The following is a 24,350-nucleotide window of genomic DNA, read 5'->3' as shown; positions in this document are numbered from 1 at the left end:
CTCCACCCACAGACCCCACGTGCAGGTTTCACCAGTGGACAGCCCCAGAGCAGCTCAGGGCAAACTCGAGGCCTAAGGCTCCTGCACCCCAGAAACCAGGTCAGTGGGGCAAGAATTAAAAAAGAAAATGAGCAAGAAAGTAAGTGCCTATTCTAACCCCAGCCTTCTGCTTCTGCAGAAAGCACAGGAACATCAGAGATACAGAAAGGCTTTGGAAATCAAACATTTCAACCATTCTTTCTTTCTGGACACCTCTTCTATTCCTCACAAATCCCATGTGTGTGTTGGGGATGCGTGCTGCAGCTCCTCTTTCCAACCTCATGCCAAGTGCTACACAAGAGGATTTGGCTGCTTTTCCCTTCTCTCTCTGCACAGTTCAGCCCTTCCTCACTCCCTGCACCACAGCTGCAGCCACACACACAGATGGAGCTCCTGCTCCACACTCCAGGAGCAGAACAGAGCCAAGCCAGCAGCCAATTTGCTGCCTGCCATCACCAGAGCTCGGTGATTGAATGGTATTAGGTGGACAGTGGCAAATGGTGCAGGTTTTCTTCAGAATTTAGCACCAAAGTTGGGCCATGGATACTCCCATGACCTCTCCCTGCTGCTCCAGTAATGCTCAAATACAAAGCAGTGGTCAGATTTCACTGTTCCCTCCTGAATAGCGGTGGATTTGAGCAAAATTGATCAGGTTTTCTACAGATCAGTGAATCAATTTGCTCAGAACAACCTCCCAGCTGCTCTCTCAGGCACTGAGCTATTGGAAGATGAACATGAGACCCCAAAGCCAAGCCTATGACACAAACAAAACACAACCAGGGTGATGGGGATAAAGTTTCTTTGCTCCCCAGAAGTGAGGAACAGCAGCATGGCAGAGCTGGCAGGCAGGGGAGCTCTGTCAGGGCTCACTGGGGCTCTGACTCTCTCCAGCTCACATCAAGAGCAATGTCATCTCCCCCAGCCTTCAGGAGGGGGAAAGTAGTGACACATTAGAGGTGCTCCACAACCACTGCAGGCCACAGCAACCCATGGTGGGAAAAGCTCCAAGGGAACAGCTGAGAATCAAAGGATTTCTTTCTTTTTTGGGCTTTTTCTGAGGGCTGCTCTGCAGAATGTGGAGTCACGTGAAGGACCTGGGCTCCCCCAAGCATGTAGTGGAAAACATGAAATCAAAACAGGTAGAGAGACCTTTTTTGGAGTGTTATGACCACGACCCTGTGCAGGTCTTGGGGCACTTCCCCACCATCTGCTCCCTGTGCTGAGATGCTGGGGAAATGCTAAGAGCTCTGCTGGCCACCCTATTGAAGCTGCCTTTCAAACCACATCATACAAACCTCCAGATCTTGACCCAAAAATGTAACAAACCATGTCCCTACCTCAGAAACAGCCTCCAACACCCACTGAGTGCCTGCACACAGGAACAGAGCAAACAGAGGGAAGCTGGGGGCTGCCACCCACCCCTCTGGAGGACACATCCCGAAGCTAACATTTCAAAACTGACCCACAGGGATTGCCCCCCACCACCAGGTCTGGTCCATGGGAACCTCCTCTCCTGCCCTGGAGGTGTCAGTGTTTGCTGGAGTACAGTGTTTCTTCCTCAGTGTCTGTTTCATCCTGGAACTCGTGGCTCAGGAGGGATTTCTTGGAGCCAGTGGACATCATGCGGATCTCGTCCTCGTAGTCGTCGTGGTGCTGCCGGAGGCGGTGGAAGCCATCCTTGTGCCTGTTGGACTTGATGGAGCACACACACCAGATGATGCAGGCTGTGAGCACCAGGGCAGACATGCTGGCACCTGCCAGAGAGAGGACACCAAAGTTAATGCCACATTCCCCCTTCCTGTGGCATTCACATTCTCTGATAAATCCCTTCACCCAGGGTTTTTCTCCCGAGAAGCTGAAAGGCAGCAAGAGAGGCCTCAGAGAAAAGGAAAACAATTCTTATCTCATTTGCTTCTCCTGTGTTGTGCTCATGTAAAATGTGTTTAGAAATTGTTTACCCAAAGGTGATTGCCTGATTAGATTCCCGTGTGAGTTGTTTTAACTCATTGGCCAATTATGGCCAAGCTGTGTCTAGAAAGAGTCACGAGTTTCATTATTATCTTTTTAGCATTCAGTATCTTTTCTGTATTCTTTATATAGTATTCTTTAATATAATACAGTTTAATAAAGTAATAAATTAGCCTTCAGAGAACACGGAGTCAGATGCATCATTCCTGCCTTCATCAGGGCTCTTTAATTACAATACCAGGCCAGAGGCTCCCAAGCTTGCCAGCATCTCTCCTCCTTCCTGCAGTCACAACCACTTCCTTCACTTCATTGTGACCCTGCTCCTTCCTCCTAGGCCATGGAGGACAGGAGAGCTGCTCCCAGAACAGGACACACTCAATTTTCTCTGTTTGACATCTAGGAGATTATCCCCAAGCTGCACTACAGACCACTGGGTCTAAACTCCCACACACCCCTCCTCAGCAGCTGCCACCTTGAGAAAATAAAATAATCTCTTCATGCTTACCTGATGTCACCTAAAAAAGCCTTGAAGAAGCAAGATTTCCCATGCACACAAGCTCTCCCTATTCCAGATATCTCAAAGTACAATTTGGACTCCCCAAATCCCTGCAGAACACTTTATTTCCTCCCTCCCTCCTACCAAGCAAGACCAAGGGCTGTTGGATGAGTTTGCAAGGACAAGAGTGTATTCAGAAGGGAAAGCAGGAAATGGCTAAAGCCTGCAGGCTGCTTTCCCAGTTCAGTGGAGAGTCTCTGTCAGCATGAGCTGGTACAGAAAGCAAAGCTCCAAGCTTTGATAAAAAAATGTCACTGTACCTGCCACAGTTATAACCAGCTCTCTTGGCAGCCCAAAAATCCTGTTTTCTGTGTCAAACACAATGAACACAGAGCTGGGTGCATCATCACGTACAAAGACCTGCAGAAAGACATGAGAGGTTAGATCATCATTGGGGATCCAGACAAGAGAGACATTTGTCATCTGCCTGGTCCTGCCCTGATCAAAGTGCCATGGAAAGAAAAGGCACTCCCAAAACCACCCTGCTGTGCTGGAAAGTCGTTCTCCATCCATTCTGTCAAGGCAGAAAACAGCTCCTGATGGCACCTAATCAGCAGCTAAACACAGGCACAGCCAGGCAGAGCCCAAACAGGGAAGATTTTATGTGACAGGGAATGGGGAAACATCTCCAACATGGACATTCACATACCTTGACATGTTTCTGCTGGTACCCACTGGCTGTTGCATCAATGCTGTGAAACCCTGGAGCCAGGAGCACGTGGAAATAGCCACCTTCCTTAGTGTAGACCCTCAGGCCTTCATTCAGAACAATGGCAGCTTTAGCAATTGCCCTGCCACTCTTGTCTTGGACAATGCCATGCACTCCCTTGTGGACCTGAAACAAAGCATTTCAAACACTTCACTTTCAGATCCAAGCTTACAGTGCTTTTGTTACTAAAATGAGATCTCTAAAATACAGCCCATTCACCATCCCTGACCCTCACAATAAATAACAGTGCAAGGCAATACAGCACAGATGTTTAACTCTTGCCCTGGTCACTTGCTGCCTTCCTCACACAGCCTAAGCCATGAACATCTGTAATTACACAGCACCAACCAAACCACAAAGACTCCCCATGCTGTTCTCTTCCTTTCCCCCTCCCCACCACTTCAGTCCCTGCCAGAATTTCCTCCCACAGCCTGCAGCTCACCTCCACAAGCATGCTAAGGAGAGATTTCCTGTGGTCTGCCCACAGGCTAGGAAGCTGTCCAGCACTGGGGAAGTAGCAGCAGCCGGTATAAACAGTGATCTCAGGACACTGACCAAACGTCACGCTGAAATCCTGCAAAAAACAAAACCACAGTTACAAGGAAAGAGGTAACAAAAAAAGCTTTGCAAAGTGCAGCTGGAGGGGGAGAAGCTTTGCCCAGACATCAGGACAAATAGGCTTTTTATTGGTGGTTTAGCAGAGATGAGAAGTCCTGTGCCATGCAGCAGTACCTTCATACTTCCCAGGTGACTGTGCCACTCTGAGCCACGGATCACTCCACCAGGAATATTCTCATCTGTGAGAGCAAAAACACAGCTGTCAGACAGAGCCTGCCCAGCAGAGTCTGCCACAAGCTGACAGGGGGTTAAAGGACTCAACCAAACATACCTGACTTATTTGGACAGCCTGGCTGGCCCAAATGCATCACTGGGTGGTTGTTTGCATACACAGATGCCAAATGCTTTAGTGTTTCTTTGTTCTCCACTGCAACAGGAAAAATAAGACTTTGAGCAGGCAACTCTCGTTCTCTGCATGGGGAAGATTCCCATTTTAACCCCATGATCCTGTACTAAACAGAGACACATTGTTTCAGGAGCATTCCTCTTTCCCCTAACAATAAGAGGCAGTATCAAAAGCAGATTTTATACTTGTTCTGGCAAAGGAAAGGTTGAAACGCTCCTGTAAGCATAGAAATTGTAAATGTTCTGATCCCTAAGTGAACCCTGTGAGGTTTTATAGATTTACTTACAGACTGTCAACTGCACACACAAAGGGCTGAACACAAAGGAAGCTACAGAACACCCGAGCACAAAAAGCCCTTAGAGCACGTGGTCACATGAACCTCTGCAGAGACTGACAAGGGGAACCAGGCAGCTGGTCACACCTGACTGTGTTGGATTGTCATAGGGGTAAGTGACAAGCAGAGATCCTCCATCCAGAGCAACAGAGAGGCTGAAATCATGCTTCAGGATCAAGTTCTCCACGATGGCTTTGGTCTCAGGCTCTCGTGCCGCTGAGTACCGGGTGTAATTGCCTATAAATCAGAACAACAAATAGAAAAGGGAACTAAGAACAGTTTCCTCTGCTGTTTGAGAGGCCAGAAGTACATCATTTATGTCAGAAATTAGGTCTGCTGCAGGTATGAAAAGGCCTTTGTTAGATCTCAGCAGATGAAGTGACCAATCAAGTAAAGCACCCAGCCCACTCTGTGCATGGGGGGATTCATCTGCAAAGCTAAACAAATGTGCAGCACCACAAACTCCCCAAGCTATTTCCTTTTGTGTTGCAGAAGGTATTTCATGCATGTTTGCTCACAACAATGTCACACAATTGACATTTTCTTAAGGAAGGAGTTAGGATGATCCCAGCCAAACTTGAGCAGAGAACATTTCCTGCTCAGGAAGGGTGGGCTGATACAGTGCTATGGATACAGTTACATGGAAACCAGAAAAACATGGAAAAAGGAGACTCTTTCTGGGCAGCATGAACAGAAGGCATTTTTTCAGAGATGAAAGAAATCCATTAAGAGTAAGAATACATCAGGTATTATCTGACCTCTCCTATTCCTAAATAACTCTGCTTTGTCTCTTGCACATAAGAGACTGCAAATTGCTGTCTGTAAAGAAGATCCAAGCTCTGGAAGCCTCCCAGCAGCTGTGCTGCCTGGAGCACTGCCTTCTTTACAGGCAGACCCTGTAACCCAAGGACTGCAGCCAACCATGGGGCAGTTATTTACTTGTGAAATCTGTGTCCAGGTCTCTGCCATGAGCGTTGGTCTGGCCGATCTTGGAGGTGCAGCCTCTCTCCTGCGCGATCTCGCGCCCGTCGGGGTTCAGGGAAGGCACAATCACAATCCGGGTCCGGTCAATCAGCTGAGCAAAAGGAGAAACAGCACAAAGTGTAATTAGGAGGATTCATTTCCCTGGACCTTAAGCTAGGAGCTGCAGTTTGAGCTTCTCATCCTATGGATCACACACCTCCCCATTACACAGAGAACCACCACAAGCCCCACACCGGTTTTGGCAGGAGTCTCCCCCAGTGAGCACTGTCATCTCAAGTTAGAGCTGGAAGGCTCCAAGGAGGTCTTTGGATTGGCCTCTCACCTTTGTGATAGCATCATTCTTCTTGTAGTTCATGCAAAGAAATTCTGCCAGTGTCAGGAGCAGCTCTGTCCCAACAGGAGCATTTCCATGAATCCCAGCAACAAAGCGGATCTTGGGCTCCTCAGGCTCGGACTCGTTGGGCTTGTTGGAGATTTCAAGGGACCAGATCTGGCGGAACTCCACACTCTGCCCCAAGCTGCCAAGAGATGGGAAATGGGAGTGTCAGCTCAGCAAGAGAGCTGCAACTCCAGCCTGACCCCATGGAGAAATCCCAGCGTGGAAAGGATCTGTTGCCAGCCTCCAGTGGGAGGCTACAAAGGCAAGAGAAACACAACCAGATCAGGGGGGCAGATTTGCAGCAGCACTGAACAGAATTCACCCTGAACATCAGTTTGAGCACCAGCATCTGGGTAAGGGTGTATCCAGGTCCAGATGCACACAATATCCAATGCTCCATACAGCCTATGAGATCATGATAAATGTGGAACTGCTGGATCCTCTGTGCTACCAGTGGTGGGTTTTGTTTTGTTTCTTTTTTCCCTTCAGAGCAGGATACATTTGGACATCAAACTAATTTACAAAGCAGGACAAAAGAGGCCTGTTCCCAGGAATGCAAGAGCTGTTGCTACAGCCATGCTGCTAAGTTGGCAAACTGAGTGCAGGGAAAGCAGGGAACAGGCTCAGGGCTGATGCAACTGCAGGGACAATAGAGGCTACAGATCAGCAAAGCAGCCTTGGCACCAGCAGGGACAGCACATGAGCACATTGTGCCTGGTTACAACAAGCAAATGAGGCCCTGGGACAAAGGGATTTGTGCTTTCTAAAGCTGACAGAGGGTGAGCGTTACAGGTCACAAAGGAAAGCAGAGGATGGCAGCAGCTGGTCTTCTGCAGGAGGGCACAGACCTTGGCCCAGGGCAAGCTCACACAAAAGTGTCTTGCACTACTGAAATAAAATCTGGAGGCAGACAATGAAAAAAAGGCCATCTGAGATTTGTAAGTCAAAGCTGGTCATTTTTTCTGGGGACTCTTCAGCAGAATGGATGCCACAAAGGATTTAAAGAACAGACAAAATAGTAAGGAACAGAGATATTTGCAGAAATCTGGGATATCAGTGCTGGGAATGTGACCAGTCCCAAGCATCCCTGGGGAACTAAGTCAGGGAACAGCACATGGATGCACCCATGAGGCCCTGCAGCCATTGCTCTGCTACCATGTCCTTACACATGGGGCTCCCTCCACCTCAGAGAGCACAGGGAAGGGAGGGGTGAGCTCCCCATCTCTGCACTGTGTTCATGACTAACAACTTCCCAACATCCCCAGCCCAGGCTGCTGCTCTGTGTTCACCTGGTGAGGTTTGTGATGTGGGGGTAGTTGAGGTAGAGGCCTCGGAGGAACTCGGAGAGGTCCTTGTAGGGCCGGTATCTGTAGGGAGTCACATCCCTGGAGGAGGTGAGCAGGAGCCGCTCCAGACCATTCTCAGCAGAGAGATCCTTGATCAGGGTCTCAAACTCCTTCTCGTTGGGGTTGCTGGTGTCTGGGGTGTTCAAGACCATCCCTTTCCCCTCTTCCACTTTGCTGTCTGTCCGTGAAAGGGTGAAGTTGACCTGCACCCCCCCTTTGCTGTCAACTTCCACCACCTTACTGAGTGGATCATACCTGCCCAGGGAAGAGAAGGCACAAGAAAACATCAGGCATTTGAAACCTTAGACAACAACCTTTTCCTGACTACACACCCACATGGGACTGCTACTGCTGCCCTGCCCACAGTGAGAGGCACAAAAATGAGGAGCAAGAACAGCTCAAAGGGATGTGGGAACGGCAGGAGGACAGGGAACAGCTCAGACCCCAACATGGCATTGAGCTGCTTTTGGCTCAGGTGTTCAGGGTTACATGGCAGACTGGCAAGACAACAAGTCAGGCTGCTTTAACACAGAATTTTGGCAGCACTGAAGTGATCAAGTCACTTCTGTGGGCAGCTGCCTGGAAAGGGATTCCCCCCAAAGACACCAAGTTATCCACTCCTAACAAGGGAGGATTGGGATTGTACCCCAGTGCCAGGTGAGCAGTCTGACACCACGGCAGTCTCACACTGCTATCTCTGCACAGGCCAGGGGACAGGAGGAACACCCATGCCTGTGTGTGCTGTAGGCAGGCAGAGGTGCTGGAATACTCCTGAGTGGGAAGGCAGTCATGCAGCTGTTTGCTCCTCCTCTGGGGCTTGCTCACCCTCGGGCAGACGCTGTGATTTTGTACGTCCCTGGGACCAGCAGGCGCCAGAAGTCTCCATCCTTGTAGGTGGTGACGGGGTGGTTGATGTCAGCCACGCTGATGGTGGCATTGAGGATGCCCCTCTTGTCCACAGCATCCAGCACAAAGCCCCAGACACCCTGGTGAACCTGCACAAAGGAGCTCTGCTGAGTGCCAGCCCCAGCTCTGCCTCCCAACCCTCACATTTTCAGCATTCCCAGAGGAGCCAGATGTTCCAAAAGGGCTCAGGTTGGACTGGCCAGCAGCTGGCGTGGACAAGGATCACCTGATGAGTACAATGAGCAATTGTTTGGCTCAGGGTGTCAGCATGGCACTCTCTACTCCACACCTTTGTTTGCACACCCCAGGTGTGCAGCACCAGCCCCACTTAGATAGGAATAGAATATGAGGGACATTCCAGCCTCAGGAAACCCAAGGTAGTGGTACATAAAAAGCCCCCACTTGCATCATGTGGATGCTATTCCCATACAGATTTTTGGTATGTTGAGAAGAGAGAGTAGTTAATATAGGCTCTGATGGGGGTGATTTCTGTAAAGCAGGTAGACAGGCTGGTCAGGAAGCAGCCAGGAGAGCTGGCCAGATCACCCTGTTCATTCTGACTTGTCTAAAGCAAACCCAGAGGGAGCTGGCCTGAGGTCAGGGCTCCTCACCTGCTTGATGAACTGCAGCAGTGAGCGCCGGTTCTGGGCCCAGTACTTGGGCAGCTCCTCAGCCTTGGGGTATTTCACACAGCCCAGCTCAATGGTCACTTCAAAGCAGTTTGTATGTAAGTAATTCCAGTCTTGCATCCCACCTACAACAAGAATGTAAAAGCTTTGACTTCTGAAGTACCACAGCTCAAAAAAAAAAAAAAAAAAAAAATCAGATATCAGAGAAAGATGAAGCACAGACTTGAAGGGAAAAGGCTTTTACACAGGGCAGGATTCAAGCTTCAAAGGGATGCCAAAAGAGCAGACAATAAAGTGCTGTAAAATTTTATGAAGCCGTTTTGCTAATAGGCAGAGAAACTACACTATAAATTCCTTCCCCTGGGAATAACTTTATTAGGGTACATTATTTAAGAGGTTATAAAAGAAACCTGAGTCCCATTAATCTGAGCTGACCAGTGCAGAGTTCCTGACTGAGCAGACTAAATTATTTAAGCTGCCCATGCATTAAGTTGAAGACAAACAGTGAGGAGATTTCAGGTGTGCTTTACCTGGAACATTGTACCACTGAGCCCCGTTAGTGATGCCATGTGGGAAGTACTCAGTGGGGTACATATCCTTACAAGGGCTTCCCTGGTACATCTTTGCATTTTCCTATAAAACAAGACGCAACATTAGAAGGTGAGCCTGCACTCCGCAGCCACAGGCACTCTTGTTGTACCCTTAGTCACACATTCAGGGTTACCAAACACAGATGTGTGTCTACCGCTGCAGCACTGGCTGCACCCACACCCAATCTCAGCCCAGATATCCTTGCTCTCTCCTCCCAGCCCATGAGCAGCATTTTCCACCACCCTTTAAAGAGCTTGCACAGAGCTCTCCTCCCTCAGTGCCTGCAGACAGAGCAAGTTGGGCATCACTCAAGGAATGGGAGCCTCCTGTAGGATCCTCCCTCACCCACAGTGCCTGCACCCACCTCCACCAGCTGCTCAGGAGGCTCCCTGGGAGCTGAAAAGGAGTTTCTCAGAAGTCAACCCAGCAGGATGTGCCCATTTTCCTGTTAGAGCTTTACCTTGGAGTAGGCAAGTGCCAGCTTCTGGAACACAGCATCATCTGGGGATTTACTGTATATGGCTATTCCTTGTTCATCATCATCGAAGGGGTAATTAACCACCAGGGAACCTGCAGGCAAAGCAAGCTTTGGCTCATACTTGGGTGCTTGCCCAGTGATCCCTTAGCATAACAGTGGAAATTTTTCTCCAGCAAGTGCCAAGCCTTCTGTTTCTCAAGACTTGGCATTAAACAAAGCATTAAGGCCAGTGGATAGAAGAGACAGAAGCACAGGAAGAGATAACACCACACCTAGTCAGGAAGGAGAACCAAAGCCACAACAACATCAAAGCTTTGGCTCTTACATGAAGGAGGGCTGAACACAACCACATAAAAATTGCTTTCACAGAAAAGTGGAAGCAAGGGGAAGGATTTCCCAGAACATGCATGGTGCTTTTGACCCAAATGAAGCAGTTTTTCAGCTTTCTGGAGTTTATTGCTAAGGGTTTCCCCAAGGAAGCTGTACTAATAGCACCACAAAACCCCAGACACCACTGCAGCTGGAGACCTGCCAGCCCCCTCACACCCACACATGACACCTCTGCTCTACAAACCAAACACAATGGCAACAAAACATCCACCTGCAAGTTACCACAGCTACAAGCCAGCAGACAAACTGTCTGGGGAGTAAGCTATAATACACAGAGATTTAATTTAGAACACTCCAAAAGGATAATTTAATTACTGCCAATTTCGTAGTTCCGCCATGCGAATCAAGGCAGGGAACCCTCAGGATTGCATTCACTCCATAAATGCTGCAAAGCCCTTAACAGCCACAGCTCTATATCCCATTCCCAGACCATCTGCTGAGCAATTGCTGACAAGAGAGTCCATCCCCATCTCCCAGATGCTCCCTTCAGAGACGTGGTTGGGATCTTCCCAGCAGCCGCCTCAACTCCCTACAAATATGTTTGGGCATACAATTTTCACCCTCTGTTTCCAGTTTCTGCTCCATCTTGCAGCATGAGAGCTCCCCAGTGCACACCTAGAACACCCTGGAGCCATCCCTGCAACTCCCACAGAGCCCAGCACAGAGGAAGGAGCTTGGTTTGGATGTGGTACCTCCGTGCAGGTTTGCTGAGAGCACAAAGGGGTAAGACTGGAGCCAGGCCATGACAGCACGAGTTTCTGGCTGGGGAGGGTCTGTCACATGGAAAAACTGGTCTGGAAAGTTCCTGTTCAGGTCATAGTTGTTGCTGTTGTTTCTGCCAACGGTGCCTCCTTTGTCTCCTGAAAATGAAACACAAGTTCAAGCCCTGTGAAGAGGCTTCAACCTCTTATTACAGAGTTTACAACTAGTTGTTGGTGAAGAGAGCAGAGAGCACAGCAGTGCTGGCCCCCTGCACCCAGGCCCTGCCCAACAAGTGGCCTGCTCTGTGCAGCAATGCCTGGGGGCCCTTCCAGAGGGTGTTTGCTCAGGCTCTCAGGGCAGTCAGACCAGCAGCAAGGCACTGAACCATGAACAATCTCTGCAGCCGGATGTCACGACCACAGAAACCTCAGAGCTCACCTTCTCAAACCAGCCAGACAAGTTCTTTGTTAAACCCAAGCAGAGCTCTGCTTCCAGAACGTGATTCTGGACAGGCTCTGTTCTGCCAATCTGCAAGAGCCACGTAGCTCTAAGACTTCCCTGAAGGATGTTTTTGCCAGTTTCAACCTCATGGTGAAAGTCTGTGTTATCCTTGGACAAGTGCTCTGCAGACAGCCTGGCTCCCACACTGCACTTACTAAGAGAATGGACCAGAGCACAGCAAGCAAGAGCTGTGTCAAAGAAATGTCTTTTTTTAAAAAAAGCCCTGGATTAGCCACGAAACATCAGGGGACCCAAACAGGGGCAGCTCACAGAATAGCTGAATTATAAGAGCTCTCCCCAACAGCTTCCAGCATCCATCAATCAGGATCCACTCACTCATCCCACAGCACACACCAAGTCCCTTCCCAGCCTCCCTGTGTGGAGAGCACTCCTGCTCCAGCAAGGCTTCCAGATTTGCCAGGGACTCCATGAACCCAAAGGCTTGTTCTGAGAGCTAGGAACCCCACAGATTTTGGCACAGACAGCAATACCTTCCTGGGACTTCTCGTAGCCATCAGGGTTCATGGATGGCATGATGTGGATCCGTGTGCTCTGCACCAAGTCAGTCACCTCAGGATCTGTGCCAAAGTTCTTGCAGAGGTACTCGATGAGGTTCAGGAGAAGCTCTCGCCCCACAACTTCATTCCCGTGCATGTTACCGATGTACTTGAACTCTGGCTCACCTGTAGACACATGGTTACACCACAGAAACAATTATAGCCACTATGTTACAGCTTGGAGACACCTCACCACCCGGAGCATTGCTCTACCAAGCTTTGTTGGAGGGCATTTACCTAAAACTCACATTTCTGCTCCCACAATCCCAAAAAGAACAATGTCTCATGGAAATCTCTTTGTTCTTCTTCCCCAGAGCTCCATGACCAGCACAGATGTCCCCAGCCATGCTCTAACACCCCTGCACTCACACTTTTATAAAGGATACCAAAAGGAGCAGCTCAGTCTCTCAGTAGAGGCGCCAGCTCTGCCTCTCCCAAGGGTCACTTGCGCTTGTGCCACAGACATCTATTATGAAAAATCCTTTCCTTAGGATTTTTCCGCCTGAGAAGCTGAGAGGCCTCAGGAACAAAATGTAAATAATGATTATCTGCTGCTGTGGAATGCAACAGGTGCATCTGTGATTGGTCTCATAGAGTTGTTTCTAATTAATGGCCAGTCAAAGTGACCTGGCTCAGATAGAGAGCCTGAGACACAAGCCTTTGTTATCATTCCTTCTTTTTCTATTCTTAGCTAGCCTTCTGATGAAATCCTTTCTTCTATTCTTTTAGTATAGTTTCAATGTAATATATATCATAAAATAATAAATCAAGCCTTCTGAAACATGGAGTCAGGTCCTCGTCTCTTCCCTCATCCTAAGAGCCCTGTGAACACCATCAGACACTTGTGCCTTGCTCAGGAGGATTTCCCACATCACCTGCTTCGTGGACACCAGGGTTGTCAGAGATCTCCATGACGTAGAGCTCCCTGAGCTCCACGGACTTGCCCACGGAGTAGAGGCGGGTGATGCCCGGGTACTCGTTGGCGTAGCGCCGCAGGAAGATCTCCATGTCCGAGAAGTGGTGGTGCCTGAAATCCACGGGCTGGATGGGCTCATGGGCAGGGGTTGGGTTTGGGGCCTCAGCCTGCACAGGGGTGGGGGTGATGGCAGTGACAGGGGCAGGAGCTGCTGTGAGCTGGGTGACGTTAGGAGCTGGTGGCATCGCAGTGGGCTGCAAGGAGAAGTTCACTTCTGCTGCATCTCCCTCCTTCACCTCGACGTTCTCTTTGGTCACTGGTGTGTAGCTGTGGAATAAACAACTGGTTTCAGCAAGGAGGCTCTGCAGAGCAGAGGCCAAAACTCCCTGCAGTCCCTCCATCACTCCAGCCTGCTCCCCCCAGCCCAAATGCACTGGGATGTTAATGACTGAGAGATTCACAGGGACTCACCCCTCTGCCACCAAACCCAGCTCCACTGCTGTCCTTGCAAGAGCCCAAAGGCTCAGCAGGAAGAAGCCCCAGGTGTATCACAGAAGGCAAGTTACACATCCACACCCAGGCTTGGGACAACACAAACTCCTGTTGGGGTAACCCTACTCCACTTCCCTCTGCACAGAAGTTGCAATTTGATACGAGCAGTGAAACAGAAGTTGACAGGAATTCCGTGCACTCAACAGCACCCTGCTGCAGGAGCAAACACAGCTGCAGCTCTGAGCTGGAACCATTTACTGCTGCAGCTTCCAGCCGAGCCCCTTAAATACATAAGGTGTTTTGAGGGGGGAATTCAAGAGAAGGAACAGGAGCAGCTGGCAGTGTGGGCACAGGCTGCCACAGAGACATTACCCCATCACAAAAGCAGTCACGTTGTAGGTCCCAGGCACCAGCAGCCGGTGGTAATCACCAAACCTCCCTGCTGTGATGTTGTGAGCAATACCAGCAACAGCAATGGTGGCATTTTCCAGGCCAGCTCCTGTGACTGCATCCCTCACAAAGCCCTTCACACCAATGTGCACCTGAGGAAAACAATGACAGGGTCTGGCTGAAGACAGGCAACATCAGGGGAACCTGAAAGGAAACATCCTAAGGCAGCAATACCCCCTCAAGCTTCCCCAAATGCAGTAGAGCAGGGCAGCTGCCAGGCAAAGGCACCCAAGGGCTCAGGACTCAGTGTTCAACCAGACAGGAATTCCAGCATGGACTGGGAAGGCAGCAGGATCTCAGAATTTACCCTCCCTAACTCATCAACTGCCTAAGTCATCAACGTTGGCAAACTGCAATATGAACATAGCAGTGTTAGAGACCAAATTCAGCTGCCTCTGATCCCAGCCTAAACTGTCACCTACTCAACTCATACACAACATCTAGAGACAGCCTGGCAGAGGGCTCTGCAAGCCAGGCTCTCAGCAGTGAGGATGCTTGTGAACATCACTGCAGATTCATGGCACTGAGACCAGCCAGGACTTTGCATGACTTAGGGAGACCTGCACCAACCAGTCCCTCCAACACTGCACCCCACAAGAACAAAGCTCTGTCATTGTGGGGCATGTGGGAGCTGCGGCAGAACCACAGAGAAACACAGCAGCTTTGTAGCCACTGACCTCCAAACAAAGCTGCAGCACCTGTGTTACCTCACACAGCACACAAAGCCATGAGGGCACCTGAACATGGAGCTCCCAGCACAGGAGCACTGGTTTCACAGCTGCCACCCCACACCCAGCCCAGCCCTCAGTACCTTCTCAATGAAAGCCAGGAGAGACTCCCTGTTGTTCTCCCACTCCTTTGGAAGCTCAGAGGTCGGTGGGTATTTGCAGCAGGACAGCTCCAAAGTGATCTCAAAGCAGTTGGCCCACACGTAGTTGTAATCCTGCATCCCACCTGAGGAAAGGAGGCAGAGATGTCCCAAGAGCAATGCACACACATCCCACCTCAGGATGCTCTTTCTCTTTCTCCTGTCCTTCAGCCCCACAGAGCACCTCCCCAGGATGCTGCCCCAGGTCCAGAGTGAGCAGCCTAAGGAGAAAAGTCAGGTCACATTATGATGACACCCTGTGCTGTAACTGGAACACTGGGCCATTCAAATCAGCCACAGGCAGCTCAAAGTGACAGTCCTTTTGTCCCACTGCTCCACCAGCTGAACTCATCAGCACAGCTCTTGGGTATTCACACAGGTTCATTTTACATTTCCAGACATGGCAAACCCCGTGTGCCAGGGCAGGCACACCAGATCCTGAGCATTCCAGCTGCCAAGTCCTTCCCTGAGCATTCTAAGCTACCTCAAGATTTGTGAAGTCTGCATGCAAGAGAGGTTACTGCACTCAAAATGAGTTTGAGGCCTTTGATAGAAAAGAATAGCAGACTATCAACTTGGGAGCTGGCAGCTCAAATCTGCATACTGGAATCAGTTTCAAGGCCAACTGTTCTCCCAAAAGCCTCTTAGCAAAACCACAAGTGTGTGAAACAGGTGTCAGAATCACCCTGCTAAACCCCACCACATGACAGCAGCCAGATGACCACATGAAAGGATTGCTCCCACCACCCAACCAGGCAGTTGCGTCAGTAAGGAAAGACACCACACTGTTTATTGCATGCTGACAAACTCTTCTGGCTTACACAAACTTATTTGGTTATAACACAGGCAGACTGGTGGGTCACAGCCTTGGCCACCACTTCCTAGACAGGTCCAACCCAACCTGTACAGCAGCACCTGCAACCTCCACACTGACAGTGACTCCTGCCAGGGTCACCTGGACACAGGGGCCCACAGGCTCTTCTGCATGAGTTGAACTGACCCTCAGAAGTCCCTCTCTCAGAGAACAGCAATGCATTTTCTGCACAGGAGGCAGATGTCAAGTCCAGGAGGAAGAAAGCAAAGAGCTGTGGCAGATTTGCAGAGCGCCAGCAGGAAGGTCTGTTAGAAATGCAGATTTTGTGCACCCATGCTTTGCTTGGCCCACTGAAGCACTGCATCAGTGCTCTGCCAATAGACCTCATTTCCTCTGAGCAGTTTCCTAATCATCCACAAGCCCCTTGAAGTGAGGGACCCTCTGTGGCACTGGCCAATGAACCAGCCAGAAAGGATCCATATCCTGATGCAAATGTACTGCCTGGCACTGGCAGGGGCTGTGTTAATGCCTGGGCAGGAACAGCTGAAAACCAGCAGCACCTGACCAAGCAGAGGAGGTTTCTAGCAGAAGTGGTGGCCCAGAAGGTCACAGTTCCACTGTCCACTGCTCTGAATCCAACAGCCCCACTGCAGCTGGGTAAAGCAGAACTAACAGCACAAAGCAGGATTTAGAACAGGCCCCTGGGCAGATGTGTAGGATGGGACCACAAAGATGTCCCAGTTCCTCTCAGTTCTCCTGGGAGTGTGCTGCTAAGGGAACATGGAGCTTTTATTGTAACAAACCAAATGTCCCTTGCAGCCAGAAGGAGAGCACTGCAGCTTGTGCATGGCTGACATCAAAACAGGAAAGAGACTTTCCTGTTCAGCACAGGGGGTCACAATGTGCTGGAGGACTTTCTAACTCTCAAACTCAGTTCAAGGGGTTAGAGAAACAAGGGCTGTGGGTCTGATCCACCCTCAGCTTCATTCAGCTCCTGTAAGCAGGCTCAGAACAGGCAGGCACAGCAGGCTGCTCTCTCACCAGTAAACACCACGCCGAGCCAAACCATTTGCCAGCCCATAACCATCTGCTCCTAGCAGGACGTTAATGCACTTGAAAACACCCAAAAACGTAAACCAGAGCCATTATGAAACATATTTAGTGCTTCATCTGCCATTCAAGCAAATTTAGGACAGATGCTCACCCATAATAGAGCAGCAACGGACAAAATTAGAGCTTGCTACATCAATTCTGGTAAAACTGTCTCTTGGAGAAAGTAGTACACTGCATTCTTGAAAATTTGGATTGTATCCACTGCACATATTTGGCCTTCACACAGCTCTGTTGCAGAGCAGGACAGTTATTTTTACAGCATGTGGAATTACGTATTTTCCCACATACCATCTGCACAGCCTCCCCTGACTATGCAGAGACCCAGAGGGGTAAAGAGAGCTCTGTACTCAGCCTGCCATGAGCAGGGCACTGCATTCATGGAGCAGAGCAGAAAACACCCACCTGAGGGAGAAAACTGCCAGGCTACAGTGCTTCTGCTCTGTTTGGGTAATATCTGGGATAACCCCTTGGATTTATTTACCTCAGCATTTTAACCACGGGGTGTCTTTCAGCCCACACTGTGAAAAGTTTCAGCCTCCCCACAAAGCACCACTGCCCTTTTTAACAGTGAGCAGCTTAGTGGCACAGCAAGTCAGCCCCTGGCTGGCAGCAGGTCACAGAAATGCTCAGAACAAACCTTTCTCCTGCTCTGACCCACTCCCTGAGTGTCAGGGCTGCACAGGCAGGGATCCCAGGCTCCAGCAGCACAAACACTGCAGAGCTCACGCTGACAGGGGGGCCTCTGCTCCCTGCCAAGCTCAAACCAGCAGAATGCAGCTCTCCAGAGTCAAGCCTGAGGATCCAGATACCATAAATACTCCACGTGGCAGGAGAAGCCTGCCAGGCCAGCCAAGAAGGGCTCTATTTTCAAACTGCACTATGCAGAAAACTGATTCCAGCTCCCACTGGAACAGACACCAGCAGATCAGGAACCTGCAGCTAAGTTAAAGCAGGGAAACAATCATGTCTGCTCTGCAGAGAGAGCAGATGGCACCAAGCAAGCTGGAGACATGACTCAATACACGGCACAAGTTGCTGACTCTGCTCAGAACTGATTTTCTCAGAGCATGGGACTGAGTGAGCACCAGCAGCAGCACCAAGCAGGCAGAAGAAAGTTCTGGTCCATTAGTCTGCAATCATTAAAACACAGAGGAGGTGAGGTTTGGGCCTCCAACTGCAGCAGCTGCATGACCCAGAGCAGCCCAGGCCAGCCCAGCAGCCTTTTCTCAAAGACAAGGGCAGAGTCTCCCCAGGAGCTGCACCAGCACAGCCCTGCCCAGCACCTCATGACAGGTGTGAAAAGAGGCCTTCAGACATTCAACCCACCAAGCCAATACTTCTCTCAAGAACAAAAATAATTGCAGCAAGACTTTCATGAAATACAAGCACATAAGTGCAGCAAATTGTGCAGAAAGACAAGGCTGAGAGCTTCTACAAGAGCTCACTCTGTGTGAGTGCCCTCTGCCATGCCCAGGAAACAGAGGCCACCACAGTGATGCCACCCTGTTCTCAGCACTTGTTTTAACTGCACTGAGCTGGGTGCCCCTAAAAGCTGGTTGGAAGCTCAGTGTGGCTGGCAACCACAATCAAAACAACCCAGTAAGCACACAGGTAACCAAAACCCACTTTAAACCTGAGAAGTGTCTCCCAGTAGACACCAGAAACACCTCAAACACCTGGACATCAGAGGGACAAACTAGCAAGAAAATGTATTTTAGGAAGGGACTGCATGTAAAAACAAACCTTCCAAGGCTGCCCACCAAACATGCTCAATGCTGAATTTAGTTTCTGATCTGGATCTCTGAACAACACAAAGGCAAAGCACATCCTGCCCACAGCTGAGAGTGGTTTCTCAACTGCTCTCCATGCCCCAGCCCAACTCTGCATGCATTCCCTTGATCTGAACCAGCCACTTGGTAGTTAGAGGTTAAAAAGGAAGAGAAGGAGCATGCACACCAGAGATAGCCTCCAAAAGCATCCCAGTCACCAGTGTGCTTATCTACAGCAGCTGGAATGCAGGAGCCAAATTCAGCTGTCTGGCACAGATCCATCTTCCTCTCTGCACACTTGACCTCAGCAATTACTCCCGTGGTTTGTACTTGCCACCTCGGTCTGATACATGTAAGAGGCTGTTTGCAAACTCTAATGGAAGTTAATGGAGCCTGGCACCAGCATAAAACTGAGCTGGTAACTGCGGGACAATGAATCCCGTGGCAGTTTGCTCTCCAGCATGTTTGATTTCACATGATAAAATGTGGCAGGAAAATTTCCCACCTGTTGAAACACTGTGTTCCCATTTCTTTGTTTTTCCTGGCTTTGGTTCACTTGGAACCTGCAGGAGTCTCTCCTGGCACAACCTGATCTGGAGGCCTTGAGCACATGCCCTGCACAGCTCACAGAACCAGGAGCTCTGGTTATCCACCTCTAGAGCTCAGCTCAGGGACTGGGATTCCCCCAGCCTCACTTCACCACACATTTCAATGCTGCAATCCCTGGGAAAGGCCTCCTGATCCAAGCACGAGCCTCTGCAGTCCTTGGCACAGAGCTCAGCAACTCAGATGACTCAAAACAGCCTCTGATGGTTTTGCTGCTTCTGTCACAGCACTTACAACTGACTCCCCTCTGCCTGTTCTGTGTCCACTACTAAAAATAAACATTAAAACCTACAGCCCCAAAGGGGTGAACTGACACAACATCAAATTACATGCATGGTATTGGTCAGTTCACCCATGCTCTCCCTAGGTTACATGTTACATGAATCCCTTGGCTCTGGGGGAACTCTGCAGTCACCCTGAGCAATGTTCCACTCTCAGAGTGCAGTCAGTGCATCCTCCCTGCAATCTCTGCCCCTGAGTGCCCTACAGGCATCAGTGCTGAGCCCCAGCCTGTGGCTTGTCACAGAGACAGGGTTTATTTCTGCAGAGGCTGGGTGCTGGAGGCTATTGGATAGACATAAACCACAGTGACAGCAGCACAGAGCAATCTGGTCTGCAGTTCACACCTTTTATTTCCTGTGAAAAGAAAATGATGCCATTTCTTTGTACTGATGGCAAAGCAAAGGCAGCCTGCAAGGTTCACACATCAGTGCCACAGCCACCAACCAGCCCCACAGCCACCCAGGAGGATGAAAAACTTATCCCTGCAGTGAAAAATGCAGCTCTTTGGGGTCAGGAGAACACAGACCCAAAGCTCTGGAATAAGTTTTCTTTCAGAGCACACCCACCCCACTTCATTACGAGGACAGAGCTGCAATAAAGAAACTTCCCATGCAAGGTGTTTGCCCAGAGCAGCCACCACAACAAGGCAGCACAGATCATCCAGGATATCCTGTTCCCTCACAAGCCAAGTCACCAGATTACACAAACTTTCCTCCTGCTGGACTTCTCACAGCAGCAGAATGAACCTTGAGCCTGCAAACAGCAGGGCAGAGGGAAGGAGACAGCTGGTAGAGAAAGAGATCAAACCACATCTTATTTGAACACAACATCTTATTTGCCCAGTGAAACCCTGGGGGATGACTCAACCACTGCTAAAATTCAAGCCTTCCTCTTCCAGCTGAGATGTTGTGTTCAGGCTCTATAATGGATCCCTCTCCAGCCTCCCCAAGCAAGCTGGATGCAGAATTAACACAGGACTCTGCTGCAAAGCCATGTTCCAGAAATACACTGTCTTACCAGAAATCATTAAGCCGCAAGCTCTGAAGGATAAACAGCACTGCCTATCACTGCCTGCTCAGCGCTTCTGCCATCACCCCTCAGCCACAGCAGAAGGGAAAAAAGCAGAGCAGCACAGCAACACAACTTATGAGATCATTTCTGTAATTTTTTTGCTGTGTGTTCTCACCACAGAAGTTCCTGCCCTGCCTGTACAACATCCACCAAAGAGCCACAGCAATGGGGTAACCTGGGAGCTCTCTTTTCCATGAGAGCTCCTCCTCACATGAATTATTATTTAAATTTTCAACCAAACCAACACACACAGAGCAACAGTGTGGCTGAGCCAGGCCTGTAACCTCCACCTGCACAGCAGAGTGGTGGCACCAGGAGGTCATTTGCTCCTGTTCAGCTCACTTCCATGTGCAGCTGCACCATGGAGGGATCAGGAGCTCTCCTAGAGGCCCCTGCAGGGCAAATCTCAGATCCCTTCTAGATCTCCCACACAGGTCATGCAGGCTGTCACCTCCCACACAGGTCTACGAGCAGAGCAGCCCATGGAAAAGCTGCCAAGAACTCCTTGGTTAGCTCAAAACACATCTAAATTTCACACAGTTTTACAGCAGGTTATTCTAGAATCACAAAATTACAAGCTCAGAGGTGGAAAGAGCTCACAGAACATTGGTATTGGTTTAATGCCGTTAGGAATCATTTCCTCTTTCCTGTATCAAAATTTAGGAACTGTCAAGAGACCTACAAGAATTCATTTGGCACATGAAGCCTCCCACGTGCAGGACAACTCTCCACTACATAACAGGGTCAGAAAGAACCCTTCAGCTTGCTGTGATCTCTTCCCTACAAACACCTCCCAGGCTGTTACTCATCAGCTGGTGCTCCCACAATGCCACCTCTCTCCATTTCAAGCTGCTAGAACACATTAAAATCTAAAAATACCACTTAACCCCCAGAGCTTTCCTCTGTGATAATCACCACTGGTGTGGATGGGAGTTCTGAGGCGAGCACAGCTTACCTTCCACATCATACCACTGGGCACCATTTGTGATGCCATCTGGGAAGGTCTCTCCCTCCTCTCCAGGGCAGTTGGGTTTGCCAGTTCTCATGATGGGGTGGTGTGAAGCATAAGCTTTTGCCAAATATTTGAAGACTTCATCATCAGCTGATTTACTGTAAACTCCTGTGAGCCTGTGCGTGGGCGAGTCATCGTAGGGGTAGCTTGCCACCACAGAGCCCCCGTGGAGATTGCCAGAGAGCAGAAACCTGGGGTTGGGGAGGAAAGGGAAGGGACAAAAAGTCAGACTGGAAATATTGCAACAGGAAGTTGGCTACAGCCACCCAACCAGTCATTCTGCTGCTTCCCCACCCAAATCACGCTCTCTGGAGCCCCCAAAGTCTGGTTTGGAGTAATGAGGCAAAATGCACACACTGGGAGTGGAATCAGTTCTGAACAGGTTTTTTTCTGCAGCCTAAGACCAAGCCCCCAAACTCGGTGACAGACACAGCAATGCACTCTTGTCGAGCTCTGAGGACACCTGGTATGTGCAGCAGAATTAACTCACAAATCAAATCTGGATGTGAAACAGAGTTGCTAAAACCTCAAGTCATAAAATATAACAGGGCATGGTGCACATTTCCCTTCAGTCTGATCACAGGCTGCACAAGCATTTCAGTGAATCCCAAAGGTAATTTCCTCTGTTCTTCTCTTCCCACCAAACACAGCACTGAGGGGAAAAAGAACTCTCCTGTGCATTTGCTCAAATGGGATTTGGTTTCCAAGCAGAGGTAATGTGACCAATACCTCCACCTTGCTTAAAATAGTGCACACAAATTGCATTACACCCACTATCTCCCTTTTTAATCAAACAGTTCTGTTTACCCATTCATTTTTCTATCAGCAGTTATGTTAGCCTAACAATTACACCAGTATTAGCTGGTGCTGCCAGGCAGAGGGACACACAAAGCACCACGTTCTTCCTGTTTCACCCTGGCTGAGGGTGATAGCAAATATAGGTGGGAGAGCAAATCCCACCTCACACACTAAGAGAAAAAAAATTAAAAAGCTCAAGGAGCTTCCAAAATTATATAAAGAATGCGCTTGAGTTTCCCCAGTAACTAATTTTGAGCTGAACCAACTCTAGAGGGATTTCAGTGCAAAGTGCTGCACCAGAGCTGTCCTAAAGGATTCTCAGGACAAGAAGTTACTTCTGAAGTTTCTGCAGTTCCTCTGCAGCACCCTCCTCATGGGCACTGCCATCCACCAAGGGTTAATGAAAATCATTTGTTCACATAAATTTCCTTTACTAAACATGAGCAAACACTACAGGATGCTGAATGTTTTGTGTGTTGGTTGGAGTCAACCAGCCCTAGAGTGCACTGTCACCCCTCTCTTCACCTCTTTCTATCCCTACTTTGGGAAGAGGGCCACAGTTTGCTGCAGTGCATTGCTGCTTTCTCTGCACAATTTCCCACAGTTGGCTGCATTGACCTTTGTAGTCTGGACCTTACAGAGCTCCCTGAAGAACAAATGGCAAGTGAAGGATCAGTGCCCAGCTTGGCCACTGCATTTTCTGCGGCTGCCCCAGACCCCCACACCAGAGCTGGGCTTTAAAGGCACCATCTCCTCTCCTGGGCTGCTGCACTCCAGGCACAGCAGCTTCCCCCTGGGCTACCCCTGAGGAGAGACCAAGGGGTCAGCAGGGATGCTCCAGGCTCAGCCCCACGTGCTTCAATTGAACTCATGGGGAAGGCAGCTATAGAAACAGGGCCTGTCTTCGGCAATGCTGCTGCACAGAGCATTATCGCTAAATCAAGGGAATTTCCCATGTAACACAAAGATGAGGGGAAGAAGCCCTGTCCAACACAATTTGTTAACATGGTCATATATAGGTGCTTAACTCCAAATATTTCCAGCATCTCACAGCTTGTGGAGTAAGCATTATCGGCCCTAAGAGCAAGACCCACTGACAAGCTCACAGCGAAGCAGGTGAGAAGTTTCCAGCCACAAACTCAGCGAGATGGGAGACCTGCAGATGGCCATGGAGGCCTGAACACCTGGGTGTGTGTGCAGGGCACACGGGCTGTGCAAAACCTGGGGCCACCAAATGCTCCCCCAGCACAGGATGGTCCCGGCTGCAGGGGGGCAGGCTGGGGATAAGCAGGTGGGGAAATTACTTCTCCTTTTCTCCCCAGGCTTTGCTGGGAAGCACCGGGAAGGGCTGGAAGCTGGAAGCTACCTTCGGGGAGTGAATCCGAGGGGAAGCGGGCACAGGGGACGGGGCAGAAGGGGAGCGGGCCGGGCAGCGCTCACCTGTTGCGGCGCATCCAGTCGATGAGCGCCTTCACCTCGGGCACGGGCTCCAGGTTGGGCTCGGCGTCCCCGAACTGGTCGGGGAAGCTGCGGTTGAGGTCGCGGCCGCGGCTGTTCTCCCGCCCGCTCTCGGCGCCGCCGCCGCGGCAATCGCCCTCCCGGGCGCGCTCGAAGCCGTCGGGGTTGAGGCTGGGCAGCAGGTACAGGTCGGTGGTGTTGAGCAGGCGGACGATGCGCTCGTCGCCGCCGGCCCAGCCCAGCACCAGCTCCCAGGCCAGGCGCAGCAGCAGCGGCCGCGCCAGCGGCTCGTCCCCGTGCATGTTCCCCACGAGCTTCACCTGCGGCCGCCCGGGCAGGGCCGCGCCGCCGGCCGGCTCGTCGGGCCGCTCGGGGCCCAGCCCGGCCGTGAGGCGCAGCACCCACAGCGGCCGCTTCTCCACCGACTGCCCGATGCTGAAGAGCCGCACCAGGCCCGGCGGGGCCGTGGCCTCCAGCGCCCGCAGCGCCTCGCCCAGCTCGGCCGAGTGCAGGTACCGCAGCGCCTCGCCGGGCGCCGACGCCGCCGCCTCCGCTTTCTTGATGTGGGGGGAGCGGGCCGGGCTCTGCAGCGAGGGCGGCAGCAGCAGCGCGCAGAGGAGCGGCAGCAGCCGCGGCATCGCCCGCAGCCCCCGCGCCGCACTCGCCAT

The 24,350-nt window shown here is 50.6% G+C and overlaps 1 protein-coding gene across 1 annotated transcript; it reads right to left on the bottom strand.

Moving 5' to 3' along the window:
- Positions 1-523: 523 nt before the first annotated feature.
- CPD (carboxypeptidase D) lies at positions 524-24,350 on the bottom strand. Its single transcript, XM_054287159.1, has 21 exons — positions 23,665-24,350; positions 21,370-21,617; positions 14,703-14,845; positions 13,814-13,983; positions 12,909-13,276; positions 11,968-12,159; positions 10,966-11,133; positions 9,866-9,975; positions 9,345-9,447; positions 8,797-8,939; positions 8,105-8,274; positions 7,223-7,534; positions 5,877-6,072; positions 5,510-5,645; positions 4,658-4,807; positions 4,162-4,257; positions 4,005-4,069; positions 3,715-3,846; positions 3,213-3,398; positions 2,824-2,923; positions 524-1,793 (listed from the first exon to the last, which is right to left on the bottom strand). The coding sequence occupies exons 1-21, from the start codon at positions 24,348-24,350 to the stop codon at positions 1,567-1,569; spliced, it is 4,101 nt and encodes a 1,366-aa protein (XP_054143134.1). The 3' UTR covers positions 524-1,566.

The sequence above is a fragment of the Melozone crissalis genome, unplaced genomic scaffold, assembly GCF_028551555.1.
Source record: "Melozone crissalis strain CALT ecotype California unplaced genomic scaffold, PUWL_Pcris_2 ptg000057l_1, whole genome shotgun sequence".
In the NCBI taxonomy this organism is placed as follows: Eukaryota; Metazoa; Chordata; class Aves; order Passeriformes; family Passerellidae; genus Melozone; species Melozone crissalis.
The sequence above is the reverse complement of the archived record's forward strand: the minus strand, read 5'-3'. Positions and strand labels throughout refer to the sequence as shown.